General features: G+C 38.2%; 1 protein-coding gene across 1 annotated transcript; it reads left to right on the top strand.

Annotated features, from left to right (window-relative positions):
- Positions 1-1,571: 1,571 nt before the first annotated feature.
- On the top strand, positions 1,572-15,371 carry LOC104518556 (betaine--homocysteine S-methyltransferase 1; the record flags this gene model as incomplete). The annotated part of the gene is made up of 7 exons (XM_010176319.1): positions 1,572-1,704; positions 4,506-4,624; positions 7,239-7,430; positions 8,073-8,220; positions 9,122-9,304; positions 14,287-14,515; positions 15,034-15,371. Coding segments are annotated over 7 exons (1,179 nt in total), but the record flags the coding sequence as incomplete, so codon positions are not given.
- Between the last annotated feature and the right edge of the window lie 4,439 nt (positions 15,372-19,810).

Raw genomic sequence — 19,810 nt, 5'->3', positions numbered from 1 at the left:
TGGCAGACTCATTGAAAATTACTGAGTTTTGGAGACTGAGTACTGCAGATTAAGTTTTGCCCTGACCTTGCAGAACTAAAGATAAAAGCATGCACATTTTATTAAAGTTAAAATTAATCAGGTTGATATTTTGGCAAGTCAGTGATATGGAATGTGATGCAGAGATTTGCAAGCCAGCACTTGGCTGATCTCATATACCTGCACAGCAGCACTGTACAGAAAAGTCCCGTCACCTTGCTGCCATGTCCGTGCCTGGGCCAAAAATGCCGACCCTCTCAGCCAGGCTTTGTAGCCTCCGAGTAGCCTTATGCTGCTATGCTTTGTACTGGAACTGGCATAGTTGGCACTGTGCTCCTTGTTGGAAAGACATACTCTCATCCCACCTAAAGGGTGGTGCTGAGACATCACAAGTGTTTGACTTTTCCTGGATGTATGGTGTGAGATAATTGAATTAATGAACGAGAAATTATCAAGAAAGATAATCTCCTAAAGGTTGGAATCTAATTGTTAAAAAAACTTTCCTCTCAGCACAAAAACCATATGCAACTCTGTGTCCACAACGCTCTTTTTTTTCCTACTCCCTCAAATTTAATCTACTGAAATACTAGTGTGGCATCAAGAAAAGATAACTACAGAGGGAAATTTCAGTCGTATCTTTGATTAATTCTTTTCCTGTACCCACTGCCTTTGTCATTGTAATGGGTCTGCATTCAACTACTTTTTAAAGTAAATAGAATTATGGTTGTAATCCAATTGCAGAAATTTGTACGATTTAGTATAATAGCCAGGTACATTTTGGAAAATTTAAACAAGCCAATGAAGCAATGAAAGGAATACAAAAAATCGTATATGTTAGGTGCAACCAAGATTCGTTGTTCTCATGTTTTTTTGATTTTACAAAAAATAATTATCACTTCCTTGCATTAGCACGGGGTTCAAGGCAGAAGCAAGGTTAATGACAGGGTGCTGTAAGGTTTGTAATTCGGCGTCTTAAAACATTTTGGGGCTGTGCAAAACAAGCAGGTTTTTCTTTCATTTGTAAGTCTAGTTAAGCAAACCTAGGCAAGTAAAAAGTCTGTCGGAAAATGGACACCAGCATTTTGAGCTGTGTCTTACTTGGTAGGAAGGTGGTACACACTTACTTTTCTATGATGCCTGTTGTGCCATCTTGTGTCACAAGCTACTCATGCTAAGGCTGTCGAGATGGCATTCATAGCTAAAGAGCAAATTAGCTAATAAAGAGGTCAGTGATACTACTGTTTCATTTTATGAACTTTCTCCTATATTTTACGGGAGAATCTCTGGAGTAGAATAAAACTGACTAATGAAAAGTCTTATGGAATATATATGCACATATTAAAGCCATATGGTGCAAAACAGAACATCTACCATTCTTTAAAAAGAATTGCAAGAAGGAAATTGGTTACTTTTTATTACTACAGCAAAGAGGTTTCTGGTAGCCCACAAATATTTCTATCTGCTTTGCAAATACAGGAAATGGCAACAGAGAGAAAGGAAGCCTAAAAAGCTAAAGAGCTGTAATTGTTAACCTTTCCTCTTGCTTTCTTCAGGGTATTCTAGAGCGCTTAGATGCTGGAGAAATTGTGATTGGAGATGGAGGATTTGTCTTTGCTCTTGAAAAGAGGGGATATGTGAAAGCTGGGCCTTGGACTCCTGAAGCAACGGTAGAACATCCAGAAGCAGGTCAGTTTTACTGGGAAATGGTAATTTGTAGTCAATGCAAACATGATTGGATAAATAATAAATATATAGGAACTTGTAGTAGTTTTTTAAATTGAAGTATTCCTTGACACTGTAGAATAACACAGTTAAGAACAGCCCAAGAATCTATAGACCAAATCCTTTTCTTGCTCCTTTTTCTTGCTTTTAACACTGGCCAAAGCAGTTGGCTAAGTAAGAATATGAGTAGTGCAAACATACAGTGATACCTCTCCAGAATGCTCTCCTAGTCTTCAATAATAAGCCTCCCCTCTGTTACTGCTTTTTGGTCCTGCATGCTCAAGGGTCATGTTACTTTGAAAGCAGGTGTAAAGAACAGAAGGAGCAACTGGCTGAGCCAGCTGGTGTAAAAACCATGCAACTACCAGACCTGCTTGTCCTTCTAAAGAAGGAGGGAAAAGGAGGGAGGTTCTGAGAATGCAGCAAGGAATGTAGAAAGAAAAAAAAAAGTGAGTTCAAGGCCACTATTTCCATTACAAGAGAAGAGAAGTTTTGCCAGACCGACAAGTTTAGAAATGTGCCTTCTTCTGAGGCAGGTCAGGTATTGCTCTGTAGTAAGCAATGTGCATAGGCACTTACTGCCCCCATGTCCTGTTAGATGAAGTCTGTGTCTTTTGGAAATGTCCAGCTCATGGTGGATTGAAATGAAAACTCTGTGTTATACATCTGACTCCTTAAATACATCAAATTATTAATAATTGCTTAGTCTCATATGGTTGTTATCCCCGTTTCTCAAATAGTAGAGGAAAACACAGCTTCAGTAACATGCTGGAAGTTACACAATAAGCAAATTACAGAGTGGTTTGAGGTTTTGATAGTGCAGATTGCTGTGGGCTTGGTAGTAGTAAAAGTATATTCTACTGGTAAAAATTATATGCTTGGGATTGAATGAGATTCAGACTGATATTTATAATACTGTTCTTTTCCTCAAAATGTAGACCCATTCAAGAGTCTCCTGTCCTGATAGTTTGGGATATGGAGTTCCTTATTCATGTGTGTTAGAGTACGTTTCATTTGCCTACTTATGTGACCATCCTTATTCACAAAAATCCCAAGCATTCTTCTAGGCATGCAAGAATCATATTTAAAGAGCACTAACGTGGGGGTAAACAAATCTGATTTATTTTGGAAATGTCATAGACCATTTGTGGAAAATATTTGTAGATTATTTTTTCCTTTTCCCATTTCTTTACTAGTTTTCATCAATGATTTCTCATGAGGGAGAGCAGAAGAACAAACTGCAGAACATTAGAAACATACAGAGACAGCCCTTTCAGTTGGGATCAGCAGCCTATTTTAATGCTGTGGGAAAAAGAATACTCCCTGCCCTGGGAATGTTTTGACTCTGCGTAAAGGTTGTAAGACAGAAATTTGATCCTGGTTGTTCAGGCAGATTCCTGGAACTTTTTGAACTGTAGCTCTGCTATAATCCGTGTTCCTGAAGAGGTCTCTGTGACTACCAGGAAAGGAATCATTGTGTTAAATCACACTGTTGTTACCCAAGGCCGTGATTAGAAATTAAATTCTGTACTAGTAGAGGAAAGCAAAGGACACTATACTGTTCCTTCACTGAAAGCAGATGTGCTTGCATGTATGCAGATTGACTCTAGCAACTCAAACTGTTTGAGCTTCTCTGGCATAGGCGGCTGTGTTTGTTGCAGCTGAAGGGAGTAATTTTATGCTTCTGACACATTTACACATTTCACTAATCAGACAGATTGTCTGTAGACAATGAGGTATGATAAACCAGGAAAACTTTTTCAAGCATCTGCCACAGAAACTGCAGTGTTCTTGTGTCTGTGTACAGTACCTAGGGTATAAATTATTCCTGTATAAAGCTGTTCAGCAGCATCAGTAGTCTTCTAGAAATTACTATAACTATTGTTCTGTGGGTATACATATAAATCAGTTGATAGCTCCTGTTCTGTTCCTGCTGTGGCCATTGCAGTGTACTTCTTACAGAGGTGAAGGCAGAACTACCATTACAGAGCCAGCTCCCAACATGCCAGTGTAGGAAGTTTGTCCCTTAGAAGTAATGCCAACCTTTCCTTCAAAAGAAGTATTGGCTCTTTAGTAAAATCATCATGTGCTGATTTACAACAAGAATTAAGTCTGTGTTGTAACTTTCAAATAAGGGTGTATTTAGCAAAATAGAGCTTTGGTTTTGGCTGACTAGACTCAGCTAGAGTTTTGTAGGGGGAGAAAACTAGAAAATACAAAATAGAGGAGGTAGTGGAACACTGTACTCTTCCATATAACTATCATCTTGTCCCTTAATTTGTTGCCATGATACTTTCTTCTGTTTTCTTCTTCATAAACTAGAAGCTAAGAAAATAAGGCTTTTTCATTTGGTCATCTCTTTTTCTGGTATTCCTTGTTAAGCTTTTGTGTTCTTTTGTCAAATGTCTGCTTTCCCTTCATAAACCGCTATGTTCTATAAAGGGAAATTTGGAGGTCTGAAGAACTGCAAAAAGTAGAAGGTAGACAAGGTGGCTTGCAAAACTCAAGTCTACTGATAAACCAAATAGAAATCTTCAGTCATTCTTAGCACAGGATAACTAAGGAGAAAGTTTTCTACCTAATGTTCTGAGAGTGAGAAGAAAGGAATTTTACACAGACTGATGTACTGCTTCTGCTCTCTTACAATGGCTCTTCTAGTAAAAACAGTATCACTGTTTTTACAGTAACATTACCATCCAATTGTGGGATAACAACAGTAATAACAGTACCAAACATCTCTTCTTTTTTTGTTTTAATCTTTGCAGTTCGTCAGCTTCACCGGGAATTCCTCAGAGCTGGATCCAATGTTCTGCAGACATTCACCTTTTATGCCAGTGAGGACAAACTAGAGAACAGGGGGAATTATGTAGCTGAGAAAATATCTGTGAGTAGAACTGTTTTGATGGAGATACAAAATAAATGGATTAATTTCAGAAGGTTTAGTAGGAAGATTCTTGAGTACTTTCACAGTTTATCATAACAGTTTTGGCTGTATTTGAGGACCAAAGAATGAAATGATGTGGTTTCAGAGTTTGGAATAGCAAGAAAGACAAGATTAAAGGACAAAAGAAAAATAACAAAATGGGGCAGGGATGAAGAGAGGAAGGAGGATGCCCACATCGTATTTTTCCTATCTGAGGAGATTAGTTTACTGGAGTTTTGATACAAAGAGTATAGGAAGGACTAAATGGACAGAGAGTAAAATCAGTTGAAAAAATAAATGGTTTAACATCCAGAGAAACAAATCATCTGCGAAAATGGTGAAGATTCATAGAGAATAATGAGTGGAATGGAATGCTTTTTAGAAGCATGTTTTAAATAAAGTAACAACTAAAAAATCTGAGCTATACACTATGGTCAATATTCTGTTTCTCATGTGTAAGTGTAATCTGTTACAGCAACAGAAGTACCATGTTGGTGTTTTCTTACCTCCTACACAAAGGAGTTGTAGGATGGTGGGTGTGTTCACTAGGTGCAGGCCCCAGCTCCTCTAGGACTTCTGGCACAAGCTTATCTAGATAGTTCCTTTGAGACTAGAAGGTTTGCCATTGAGTGTTTTCTCTGATACTTTCACCTTTCCTCCTATTTGTTTCAACCTCTGCAAAATAGAGAAGATTCTCCAGGGGACAGGGAGGAAGGAATACCTTTGTACCTGTGAAGATAATCCCAAATCAGAAATTAGAACAATCTGAATACTAGAGAAACACTCGAGGCTTAATTAAAATGTCATATGACCAAATGTATCTGAAATGCTGTACCTTTACGTTCAATAGAAGCAACATTGAAGTGTCTGAAGCGGAGTCCCAGAAACACAGTGCAACTGGAACAAGCTGTGCTGCAACTCTTGCTGCCATGCAAAATGATAAGAAGGGCTGGGAGAGCACCTAGTATTTGGAATGAATTGCAGCAAAGCTTTCAGGATTGATTTGCTGCCAGTTCTAGAAGCAGGTTCCTGCAGGCTTTAACAGGTTTATGGCTCCTCCTCCTGGAGTTCCCAAATATGTATCTGAGTACAAGTGCAAATGGAAGACAGTCTGTTAGCAATAGCCTTAAAAATCAGCTGGGTCTTTTGAGGCAGATATGGAAAACTTAAGCTGAGAGGAACCCATGTAGATTCTAAGTAGTCCACGGGTTGCAGAGAAACCTGCTCTAATCAGTACTTGTTATCTGTTCCAAATAATTATCATTTTCCCAAAATCTTTTTTTCCCAGCCTAACCTTTTTCACAAGCTGTTCTAGTCATTCTCATTTAGGTATAGAAGGAATGTGTCTTTCGGTCTGAGTGATTAATTAATCATATATAGTAAAAAGTTTCCCTTTACTATTCCTAAATTGGTAACTTTAACATCCGATAATTAATGATGTATTTTTTCAAATGCCTCAAACAACTCTAGATGAATATTACATCTTAAATTTTGAAAAATATCAAAATACTACAATACATTTTAAAAAATAAAGAAAAATCAATTTAAATTACTACATATTTTGTTTTCCACCCACAAAATGTCAGAATAAAAGCATATACTTAAGTGGAACTAACTCATTTTCTAAGAGGCAAAGAAAATTCCACTTCACACCAAATACTTGCTTTTTACAGACTATTTGTGTAAGATGTGTTAAAGGGAATATGTTTTTGTAATATTTGATAATATGATAACTTAGAGGTGGCAAGAAATTTGCTTCCTAATGTTTATTATTTTTTTGAAAGATACTAACCTTACTAATCAATTGAGGTTGTTTCACCCTTTTGGCTTGCAGCCAAACCCAGTCTGTTCTCTCACTCTCTGCCTCCCCTCCACCCCCAATGGATTAGGGGAGAGAATTGGAAGGAAAAGGGCAAGGAGACTCATGGGTTGAGATAAAAACTATTTACTAATTAAAATAAAATGATAATTATAACAACAGTGATAACAGAATATACAAATGAGTGATGCACAGTGCAGTTGCTCACCACTGACCAATGCCCAGCCTGTGCCAGCCAGTGATCCTGGAGCAGAGACAGTCCTGAAACTGAAACTGTAATCCTGGAAGAGTGAGCCTGAGCGATCCCCGAGAGCATACCCCCAATTTCTGGTCAGCCCTGGTTAATATACTGACATGACATGATATGATATGGACTATTTCACTGGCACATCCAAATGCCAGGTTTGGGTTTTGCTGTTCACTACGATTCTCCCTCCCAGTCCTGATGCAGCTGTGAAGCAGCCAGACACAGTGGCCTTGAGCTCCAGCAGCAGTTAATAACATTAGTACTTTTATCAACGTTCTTCTCATAACAAATCCCATACTGAAACTAAAACACAGCTATTCTAGCTAATAAGAAGAAAATTAACTCTATCCTAGCAAAACCAGGACATCAATATTATTAAAAATCCTTTTAAATTACAAAATAATATGGAGAAGCCATTATGGCTGTTAAGTCCTTTTGTCCTTTTTGTGCTCTGAAATTACATGCATATGTCTGACCAGGTAAAACTGACATAATCTGTATTCATACAGTGCCAGAAAGTGAACGAAGCTGCTTGTGACATTGCAAGAGAAGTGGCTAATGAAGGTGATGCTTTAGTGGCTGGAGGAGTCAGTCAAACGCCATCTTACTTAAGCTGCAAGGATAAAGCAGAAGTTAAAGGAGCCTTTCGAAAGCAACTAGATGTCTTTATGAAGAAGAATGTGGACTTCCTAATTGCAGAGGTAAATCTGTTAAAAAATAATAATAATAAAAAATACTGGCACAGTGTTAACTTTAAGATGTCTAGTCTGCTTTAAGGAGTACAAGTATATATTGCATCCTCTTTTAAAATTTTCTGCTGTGCTTTTATGCTAGTAGTATCGGGTATTTTTCTAAATGCACAGCAGCATCTGCAAGTGTCCTAGAATAGGGCCTTGAAATCTAAATTTCTGCCTCAGTCTAGCCAAATTCTATACTGGTACAAAAAGGATAGATTAATGTGATCTTGACTATTTCCTGTTTCCTCCCATACCTAGTAAGCAATCAACTCCTGTTTCCTCCCATACCTAGTAAGCAATCAGGTGACCGATTCTAAGGTGACTTTTCTAGATGAAAATAGTTCTTTGAGGATAAATCCCTGATTAATGTGCTGTATGGGCATTCTTATTCTGAAACAAGAGTATAATTATTTTTTATTTAGTCTTAACTTACTAACTTTTTGAAACGCTCTTTCAACTCTGTGGTCAGTGAACTCAGTTGAATTTTATTAGTGTAAATCAGTAAAGAATCAAGTCATTGTATTGCTGGTAAATTTGGGGTCTGTATTAATATGTTTATGCTTCATCTCCAAGAAACAAAAGTAGTCCAGTTTTAATTTCTTTCAGTACTTTGAACATGTTGAAGAGGCTGTCTGGGCAGTTGAAGTTCTAAAAGAATCTGGAAAGCCAGTTGCAGCTACAATGTGCATTGGTCCAGAAGGAGACATGCATGGTGTGCCCCCTGGACAATGTGCTGTCCAGCTGGTTAAGGCTGGTAAGAATCCATTTCAATATGCCCTTTAAAAGTATGGGACAAAGTAAAGTCCTTAAGTATACAGATAAATGGATGTATGTCTCAATTAGATACCTTCCCAATTATACCTGTTGCAAGTTTTGACCCTGTAGAAAAGTTTTTATGTGTACTTTATTAGAGCACTCTTGTAAAGAACATGAAAATGCAGCTATGAAATCCTTATTAACCAGGATGGTATTGGGACTAATAGCCACAGGCAGCTGATACTGAATGGAACAAAACCCTAAACCTACTCAAATTTGGTTCCAGAGACAACCCCAAATTCTGGGCTTGCTGTTAGGAAACACAGGCAGAATCCAAAGCCACCTTTGGTTCTCTGCTCATGTTTTTAGACATATATGAAACACAGTTGAAATCCAGGATGATAGAATAAGAGGATGAAAAACTTAATCTTTTTGCCTATCAACGCCTGTGTTTTCTGCAGGACAAGGGGAAAGGGAGAAGAAATTAATGAGAGGCATGATGAATGATGGTACAGGGATTTATTACATCTGTTCTAAACGACTGTTTTTCTCTAGAGTTAGAGTTAAAATCCAAAGGCAGAACCTGTACAGGTTAGGAACCTGGTAGCTATTTGAATATGTGGCTGTACATAATCAGTCTTCATTGATGAAACACTAATAAGAAAAGCAACTTTATGATGGTGGGAGATGTGTTTCATCATCAGGAAGGTAAAGAGGGGTGCAGCTGAGATGTAAATGGAATGATAACCTCAGGAGAGTTGAGGCCGGCTCTAACCTAACTGCCTTGTTTTAATAATGCTGGTGTAAAGATGGACTCTGCTTCTGGAGTGGTGTGGATAAGAACTTTCACCTCCCACTTCCTGGGGAGATGTGACTTGAAGTTGTTTTCTTCCTCCTAGGTGCTTCTATTGTTGGAGTCAACTGCCATTTTGATCCAGATACTTCCCTGGAAACCGTGAAACTGATGAAAGAGGGCTTGCAGGCTGCTAAACTAAAAGCCCACCTGATGTCCCAACCACTTGCTTTCCATACACCTGATTGTGGAAAGCAGGGTTTTATTGATCTTCCAGAATTTCCCTTTGGTAAGACAAAAGTATCTTTTTTTTTTTTTTTTTTAAAAAAAAAAAAAGGGTCTGTTCCTTTTTCTCCCCAATTTTTAGTAAAGCTGAAGCTGCAAGGTGTCCTGCACAATACAATCAGTCCTGATTATCCTAGCTGGTGTTTTCCATAGAAGGATTGCAGTGTAGCATTGGATTAAAGATCTTCCACATAGAGTATTTCAGTAGTGTCACAGCATGTGACTGAAAGTGAAATTATGATGAAAACAGTTGAAGTGCCACTACCTAAACTCAGTTAAAAAATTCAGTTGTTCTTGTGCTATAGAACCTTAATCAGGACAGCTGTAAACAGTCCAAAGAATTAACAAGAGCAAATATACTATAAGAACCCCAGACAGAAAAGCTTTTGCATTGGAGCTCCCCAGCATTCTGAATGGTACCATCTATCCCACAAGCCCTATAATTTTTACCTGCATAGGGATTTAATGTATAATGCACATGCAGAACTGGATCTAGGTGCATGATTATTGCACTCATAATGGTTCAGTCTTGCAATTACAACTATCTAATATAAGTGAAATTAGAGAGAAACCAGAAGGTTCCTTTATGTTGCTAACAAATGGATTAACAGTTTGAAGATGGATTTATCACATGTATGCTTAGGAGAAATTTTACAAAGACTGAAAGATTCAGACACTTCATGTGTATTAAGGCTTCTGTATTTAGGACTTATTTTCACCTGGGATGTGGAAGATCACATCTCTAAGATAAGAGGACAAAAGCAGCCTACACATTTTAAAATCTATTAGAAATATGCTCTCAATTTCAGGTATAATACACTCTTCTTTTTAAGATCAGACTATAAAATAAGGTATTGAAACATTTTGAACTTGAATTTGTAGCAAAAATTTGGGAGGGAGATGTGATTTTCAGGAAGACTTTTTTTTTTTTTAATTCCTCTCTTTACATGAACTAAGGAAAGCAAATAAAGCATGAGCCTGAGGTATGCATTAAATGATAATAACATGTCTGAGTTCTGAAAATATTCTGGGATTTTTTAAAGTGTTAGGAACTTGTTTACCCTATTCATTCCTTCATATAACTCCTTTGATTGCAAGCAAAAAAAAGATAGAACATATGCAGTAAGTGGTCAAGTGAATTGAAGGATTCAGTCATTGGTTTGTTATTATTCTTGTACGTTATAAGCACTCTATATGAGTGCAGCTTTCAGAAATTTCATGAGTCAGTTGGAGAAGGCTGGTTCTGTGTATGTTTTCAATACCCAGAAGGAGCAACTGATCACTTGACAGCAGATAAGCAGTTTGGTGAATCATTGTTAAACTGACTCACATAACTCTTGTTTTTAGTGGAAGGCAATATGCACAAAGAGGAATTTAGATATTTGAAGTGCACATAGCCTCTGTACAGGCCAACAAGGTAGTTTCTGGCAAACTCCAGCATCTAGATGCCAGCAGTATTTATTTATCTGTAGAACTTTTTCCACATTTCTGTTTTCCCTTCTCTGTTACTGCAATTGCTCTAAAATGTCACCAGTTAAGCAAGGACAGTTTTTTAGAAAGAAATGTCCCAGTCAGTCAAAGCATACCCAGTTATCTCAACAGTAGATATATAAAGGTGCTAAATCTAGGAGCAAGTTACAATCTTCTCATAAAAAATGGATGAAAATTTCAATCTCTTTTTACTGTAAATGTTAACATAAACTGTTAAGCTATAGATCTGTAATTCTGAATAAAGCCAAGAAAAGAAATGCATTGACAGGCATGGAAAAGAAAATGTTAGTCAGTTTTGGGAAAGGGAAAATCCCACAAAATGTGATCTCTGTGGCAGCTTCTCATAGAATACTGCTTGTTTTCAGTTAACATGTTTCACCACTTGTGTGGACAGTTCTTATGGCGATGTTTATGCTGGTTTGTTCAGAGAGGTTAGGTTGTTGCTGTCCTTACACTCCTGAAGCACAAGGACTGATTCATAGAATCATAGAATGGTATGGTTTGGAAAGGACCTTAAAGATCATCTAGCTTCAACCCCCCTGCCATCAGCATGGACACCTTCCACTAGACCTGGTTGCTCAAAGCCTCATCCAGCCTGGCCTTGAACACTTCCAGGGAGGAGACATCCACAACTTGTATGGGCAACCTGTTCCAGTGTCTCACCACCCTCACAGGAAAGAATTTCTTTCTCATGTCTAATGTCTAATGTAAATCTGCCCTCTTTCAGTTTAAAACCATTACCGTTCATCGTATCACTACACTCCTTGATAGAGTCCCTCCCCATCTTTCATGTAGGCCCCCTTGAAGTACTGGAAGGCTACAATAAGGTCTCCCTGGAGCCTTCTCTTCTCCAGGCTAGACAACTCCAACTTTCTCAGCCTTTCCTCATAGATGAGGTGCTCCAGCCCTCCAGTCATCTTTGTGGTCCTCCTCTGGACCTGTATCAACAAATGCACATCTTTCTTATGCTGAGGGCCCCAGGGCTGAACACAGTACTCCAGGTATAGTCTGAGGAGAGTGGAGTAGAAGGGGAGAATCACCTCCCTTGACCTGCTGGCCACGCTTCTTTTGATGCAGCACATGATGTGATTGGCTTTCTGGGCTGTAAGTGCATGTCACTAGTTCATACTCAGTTTTTCTTCCACCAGTACCCTCAAATCTTTCTCTGCAGGTTTGCTCTGCATCCACTCATTGCCTAACCTGTATCCATTTTTGGGATTGACCAAACCCAGGTGCAGAACTTTGAACTTGGCCTTGTTGAACTTCATGAGTTTCGCACAGGCTCACCTCTTTAGCCTGTAAAGGTCTCTCTGGATGGTATCTCTATCCTCTAGAGTATAACCACAATGCTCAGCTTGGTGTCACCTGTAAATTTGCTGAGGGTGCACTCAATCCCACTGTCTGTGTCTCTGACAAAGATTTTAAATAATACTGGTCTCAATACCAACCCCTGAGGGACGCCATTTGTCACTGGTCTCTACCCGGATGTCAAGCCATTGACCACAACTCTTTGAGTGTGACCATTCAGCCAATTCCTTATCCACTGAGTGGTCCACCCATCAAATCCATGTCTCTCCATTTTAGAGACAAGACTGTTGTGTGGGACAGTATCAAAGGTTCTGGACAAGTCCAGCTAGATGACATCAGTTGCTCTTCCCTTATCCACTAGTGCTGTAATGCCGTTGTAGAAAGCCACCAAATTTGTTGGGCATGATTTACCCTTGGTGAAACCATGTTGGCGGTCACCCATCATCTCTGTTTTCCATGTGCCTTAGCATAGTTTCCAGGAGGATCTGCTCCGTGATCTTGCTGGGCACTGAGGTGAGACTGACCGGGCTGTAGTTCCTCAGGTCTTCCTTGTTACCCTTTTTAAAAATGGGGGTTATATTTCCCCTTTTCCAGGCATTTGGAACTTCACCATTTTGCCACGACTTTTCAAATACGATTTATATTGGCTTAGCAACTTGGCAGTTCCCTCAGGACCCTCGATGTATCTCATCAGGTCCCATGCCTTGTGGCACAGTGGGTGATGGAGAAGACAGAGAAACACTCTATACAGTTCCCCTGGAGTTTAGTTGCTTATGCAAGTGTAGATTGAGTGCAAGGTGGTACATTCTTACTGTTGATCACTTTGTATCAATTTTGCTTTAGCTTTTTAATTATATATGATAGACAAGGGAATAATGAATTTGTGCTTCTGTTGCTTTCTCTCATCTTCAGGACTGTACACAAGCTTATTTTTATTTAAACAGCTTTCTAAGATAGCTTCATCCGGTTTTCCTTCTGATATTATACCACGTACCTTTCCTTTGTCCAGAGTATTTCCCTCTGAGACCAGTAATTTTCTGTTTAAGAACTTTTCATTTTTTTCCTTCTGCAATTTATTTTCTGACCCTGTCTCTTAATTACCCATTGGATTTAGAGTAGATTTGCTTTGTAGCACCTTGTTGCACATTAGGCATTTTTGGGAAAGCACAGAGGGAGAAGAATCCTTCCTGTCTGCTGTGTTGTTGGAGCCTTACTACCTCACCACAGCTTCTTTGCCCAGCAGAGTGTTCAGTGCACAGACTTCATGCTGCACTCACCTGATAACCATGCTGATGTGCATAAAGAAGTGCGAGCATTTTTATTCCTTTATTCCTGTATTTTTATTCCTATGGTTTCTTCTTCAGTCCCTGGTCTTTTCTTTCCCATTCTACCATTCCTGTGCCTCCTTCCCTTTGAGGTGTGCTTTTCTTTCTACTTTTTAGTTTCTATTCCTTTCCTTCCACAAGTCCTTCCTCTCAGCTCTGTTTTGCCTTCATTCTGCTCACCACAACCTGCAACAGGGAAAAGGGTTCAAAATAAAGATTGCATCCTAACTTAGATAGACAGAACCTTCCAGAAGGAGCAAAGTGGTTTGAGGCAGCAAGCTGCTTATGGCTGAGATTATAACTAAGTAAGGAATGGGCTAAGAAATAGCTAAAGATCCCAGCTGTCTGTGAAACAACTGGCTGCCATTAACTGATCATGGAAAAAAGTGTAGGAAGCATTCTGGAGGAATAATGACTGGGTTTATTCCTGTTGCAGGTAGGCTGATACATTCTCCTGTCACAGATTGGAGTACTGTCATCAAATTTACCAGATATTGATTGTTTATTAGGAGTTCTTTGGAAATGTGGGCATAACATTGAAAGTACTCCAATACTCCAGCTAAGAACTCTGTCAGAATGGCAAGCGTGTGACTTAGGGCGTAATCATTCTCAGAGGATAATAGGTGCTTTTTTGCAAGGCCAAAAAAAGCTTACAACAAGCATAGCTCTGCAGAGCATAGCAGAATCTAAAAGCTAGACTTATGGAAGTTTGCGTCATTAATTATAGCTCAGACAGTTCAAACATCTACATCTACAACCAGTATTGCAAGCAGCGTGCAGGTATCTCAACAACATGATTTCTTACCAAAAAATGTGCTGAAATGGAGCATGGTGGAAACTTAACATATTGATGTCCTTGCAGGTCTGGAGCCAAGAATTGTAACCAGATGGGATATTCAAAAATACGCAAGAAAGGCCTATGACTTAGGAATTCGTTACATTGGAGGTTGCTGTGGATTTGAGCCATATCACATCCGAGCAATAGCTGAGGAGCTGGCTCCTGAAAGAGGATTTTTGCCAGAAGCATCTGAGAAACATGGTAGCTGGGGCGATAGCCTGAGCATGCATACCAAACCCTGGGTCAGAGCAAGGTATGTATGAAATATGCTGAACTGAAAAAGGACACCAGCCTAGTCCTTGCAAAGGCTTATATTGGTCCATGCAGCAGACTTGCTTAACTGATACGGACGTCTAAATATCACTGTAAACATTCTATGCGTTAGTAATTTTCAAGAATTAAATCTGATCTGGGAGCAGGGAAAGGGATGAAGGGGAAGTAGGAGAGCTCCAGAAATTCTCATCCCTCTTTAAAATGAGGATTTGGTCTGAATTAGTGTGGAAGTGATTCATGAAAGCTAAGATCAAAACTAACAGACTGCTGTAAAACAGCTCGTAATAGTGAGCAGCTAACAGTGTTCCTTTCAAGGATGAAAAGATACTTTTTAAGCTTGTAGCATTTCGTTGCATGATTTCTTTCATACCACTGCATCTAAGTATAAAGTCAGTCTGTGCAAGTTAGATGACCATTTGCAATGGGAATTTAAGCCACATTTCCTTTAGTATTGTGAGGTGCTGGAAAAAACCCCTACATTTCCTTTTCTTTCTTTAGGGCAAGAAAAGAATACTGGGAGAATCTGAAGCCTGCTTCAGGCAGGCCATATTGCCCTTCAATGTCAAAGCCAGATGGCTGGGGAGTGACGAAAGGAGCCAAGGAACTGATGCAACAGAAAGAAGCAACAAGTGAACAACAGTTGAAGGAGCTATTCCAGAAACAGAAGTTCTAAATCACTGCAGTTGTGTAAATGTTAAAATGATTTCTCTACAGACCATCTCATGCTTCACAAGAAAATCTGTGGAGTACCCTGTTGATTTATCAGTTAATGCAGAAAGAATGTGATTACAGATTAAATATGTCAATCTTTGATAATAAATCTTTCTCTGAACAAATAGTTTAGAGAATGCACAGTCAGGAAGATGTTTGGATTCTTATCATAATTAACCTTCTGTTAGCTAGGTGCATTAATTGTGTAGACACGGAAATACATGGAGAGTAATAATTGGCTCAGCTCACCTCTGAAAAGACAAAAAGCCATCTATAAATACAATGTAAATGAACTTCCACTCCTGAGGCTGTTTTCATTTTGGGATTAAGTGGGAGCTTCCTCAGACGTCAGGATTTGCTGAGGGCTACTTCATGGACACACTAGCTGCCAATGCTTCAGCCACACAGTTAACCTATAGTTGCTTTCTTGACTTCAAGAGAATAAAAGTAGACTGGAAAGACATCCTAAAATTGGCATCAAAAGATAAGGAGAACAAGATCTTGCAGGAATTTCTTAAGCACAGCAGAAAGGTTCAGAGAACTTTTAGGAAAGAAAAATGACAGGTAAATATCTCACTGTTTTTGTCTGAGGGTACCACATACACAAGATTTACTCCTCTAGAGACTAAAAGGCTTAAGAAATTATTCTGAATTTTTAAAAATCAAATAAATTAGAAGTAATATGATGGAATAGTATTGTATTATCTTCACATCTTAAATCGTAAGAGCTCAAACAGAATTGCATACCTCTTAGTAAACAACTAATTTTCAAATGATAAAGCTGATTTCTGGATATCTTGTTGGAAATACTTGGTTATCTCAAAACAACACTTCAAAATTGAAGCTTCCTAAAATATAAGTCCTGTTCATAAGACAGTAGAACATTCCATGATTATTTTTTTTTTTAAGCTGACTGATTCACTCTAGAATCGTAGCTCTAAGGAGACATGAAAAGACCTGTTAGGAAATAGATCAATCCACCTAAGTTAAAAAAAACCCATGGACATTTGTATACTGAATTTATTGAGAAGGGTTTTCTTAGGAAGGGTATCACTACACTTGGAACTCATAAAAGACACCTTTCCATAGCTTATTTTTGTGAAATATCACACAACTGAGATTTCTTTATAGAATCTAATTCCCACCCATTCTACATTAAAGCAACAACCTTTACGAAAATACCATTCTTTAAGTTAGTGTTGAAAGCTTTTGTTGGACTACTTTTTATGTATAAGCTTATTTCATTATTTCTACCCATGTTGGTATTCTGCAGTTCAGGAATCATTGAAATATGCAACACTTCAATGGGAAACTCCAGGTATGCTTTTCAGACTGTTATTGGCAGACAGATTTAGAAAAAGCCATCTGCCTTCACCAAGCTTATAGCAGACTGAAATAGTTACTAGCTGGAAATTTTGCATGAAAACCAAAAGAAGACAAATCCAGAAAGTGGATATTTTCAAAAGTAGATTATTTGAAAAGCATCCATATAAGTATATATGTACTACATTACATTCCTTTCCTTCCTAAACCCTTCTGGATGTTTTCGCTGCAGAGAGTGAAATAATGCAAAATCTGTAAAACAAAAAGGCCAGAGTTCTGATCACCACCAAAATGCATGCAGCATTAAAGATGTATGCATGATAAAGTGGCTTAAAATACAAGCTACAATTTATGAAAAAGTGTTTTGAACAATCATTACCTGTTTAGAGATTTCCTGTGACAAAGGATGCAGCTTGACAATCATACACCATATAAGCAGCTAGACTGACTTTTTGGGAACTGTCCAAATATGCAAAAACTTGTATTGAAGTCAATGAGTTCACTTCACAACGCAGAATATTGAAGAACCATGGTATTTAAGAAGATGATCAACTATGTTTTGAAGCATTTATTTTAGATACCCAGTTTAAAAAGGGTTAATTTTAACAGACACTAACGATGAGAAATATTTAAAAGGCTTTTTGAAGCCATTCAAAATGAGAGGTTAGCCCAGGGCGAACCTATACAGTTCCTATTTGATTCATATCAGAGGTTGATCTTAGAAAGGAATTGACAGTGGGATGAAAAACAGTTGTCAGACTGCTTTATTGATCACTACAGAACCCCAAAGTGTAACATCAAAACAGCACCCCCCACCACCAAAAAAAAGAAACAAAACAACCCCCCCAAAAAACAACTCTGAGCAGCAAAGCCAACAAAGCTTTATTTTCCATTTCTTTCTGTGTAACATCTTAGTGTGGGTTAAGGGATCTGTTAGATTTCTTAAAGGTCTCTAATGGTTTAATACATGATTTGTTTAGGAACTAAGACTGACAGCGCAATCATAGGAAGTTTGTTTCCTTAGAAAGTCTGTCTGAAAACTTAGATAGGAAGTAAAAGATACTTCAGAAGGTCAACTCCTGTATTTAGTACCCGAAGGCAGGATCAGGTATTCACAGAAGGCATTTGTTTAACCTGTTTGGAAACACATCTAATGATGGAGTTTCTGTGCCAACCCCAGGCAGTCTGGTTACTTCACTCTTTCTGACAAATTTTTCCTAATTTGAATATTCCTTGATGGAATTTAAATCCATTATTTCTTTCCAGCTCATTACAGACATGAAGCATTATTCACCTTGTCTTTGCTGAAGTCTTGTATACGTTTGTAGGTTTACATACACATTCCTTGTTTCTCTCGCAATTGAAAAGATCCTGTTCATTCATTCTTTCCCTGTGGCCTGAGTCTGTGGTTCATCATAAGCCCAGAGATCACCTCCATCAGATCTTTTTCCTGGTAATTCATTACCTTTTCTTTATGTTCCACTTTATTGAGAGATGGTATCTGGCGTAAGTTTTATGTGAGATATCAATCTCCACTGCATACAATTTAATGAAATTGTGATACTAAATTTCATCAATGGTGTATAACTGTTGTACACAACTCCTGAGAAAGACAGCAATCAAGTACATTCCAACTTTAGGAATCTGAAGATGGACTTTCCATATATGGGGTCGACTTCTATGTCCATTGAAGTTGTAAATTTGAAAAGAAAAGCAAATTTGGTTAACAGAACTTAATGCAATGAGTGGAGAGTAGTTGCTAGGAAATGAATTTCAAAGAAGATAGAAGAAAGGTATGTGTGGAATAGGGAGAAGGAGCATGATTCTATCTCATGACTGACAAAGCAACACCAAATATGCATAATTCAAAAAGCGCTTTACAAGCATTACCAGTTATTGATGGGTAGTTCAAGATGCTTTGAAGCATTAATTTGCAAACATTTGCATGTTTCAGTGCAATTGAAGAAAGAGATCAAGTGACAACTGAAACACAGGAGGGAAATGGTCAAAAGCAAATAAGCCCTCGTTTTCAATTTACCCATTTGCAAATCATGACAGTGGTAGCAAGAGACCAAACCTGTTCAGCTCGGTAGGCTAGTCTTTGCCTGTTGGCAGACAGAGTAGTAAGGTTTATAGTTAGGCGTTATGCAAAATCCTTTGATTGGTTTTTATTTCTAATTAAAAAAAAAAAAGAAAAAAGAAAAAAAAAAAAGTAGGGCAGTTCCACCCAAGAGAAAACAGGAATAAAAAGACTGCACTATTCTTTGGGTCAGGCAGCAGTGTTGTTCTGCCACATTTGGAAGTCTTTTCCTGTAAAAGGAAAGGCTTGTATGCAGGAAAGTTTGCATGTTCTTTTCAATTATGTCAGCTGGCTTGCTGGAAGATTCTGCTGGCTCTTCCTACAGACCTTTCTGTAAAAAGGCATTTCTCAGTACTATCACAGTCCTACAGCTTCATGGAAAATCAAAGGTGTGTCCTATTAAGGCAAAATTTTAAAATCTTGTTTCTCGCTGTATAATTTCTGCTCAGACTTTTTCTATATGATGAAATCTCATCAAATTGTACTTTAAATACACAGGCTGGTAGCAATCTGTGCAAATAGTGCCTCCTGGCGACTCTTGGTATGGCTACAGGACAGGGGAAGGCGCAACTCAAATGCCTTCACAGGTTTGCATACGCAGACAGTAATCAGAAGATCAATTAATTTCTGTTTAATTTTAGAACAGACTTAATTACACCTGTATTTGTTACTTGACAAGGAAGAGTTTTCTCTACAAGAAAAGCTTTATATGTCAAAGCTAATTAAGTCTCCAGTTATGCAATGTTTCAGCCTTACTTCACTGAAAAATAAAAGGGCTGGACTGAAGTTCTTCTGTGAATATGTCCAGGTCAGCTCTTTTTTTTTAAAAGGCCTATAATGTATACAAAGAGATTTTAAATTATAGGGAATGGGACAGTGAAGAAAAAAGTTGTAAGGTAGTTAACAAATGGAAAACCTAAAATACAGCTAAACACTACATTCTCCTTGCCTCCCCTCTAACACTACTCCAAAGTCCCAGCATTATTAGAATACAGAATTTCCAAAGTTTAATTCTTAGTAGTTAAGAAATTTAACCAGATGTCCTTAAATCTGCCTACTCGGGTGTTTGTCCTACACAGTGAATAATACAGAGGCAAAGAAACACTGTGTGTAAGATTAAATGTCATACAACACTGCATCTACCACACAACAAGGCAGAAT

This window comes from Antrostomus carolinensis, unplaced genomic scaffold (assembly GCF_000700745.2).
Source record: "Antrostomus carolinensis isolate BGI_N321 unplaced genomic scaffold, ASM70074v2 scaffold19989, whole genome shotgun sequence".
NCBI classification, from domain to species: Eukaryota; Metazoa; Chordata; class Aves; order Caprimulgiformes; family Caprimulgidae; genus Antrostomus; species Antrostomus carolinensis.
The sequence above is the reverse complement of the archived record's forward strand: the minus strand, read 5'-3'. Positions and strand labels throughout refer to the sequence as shown.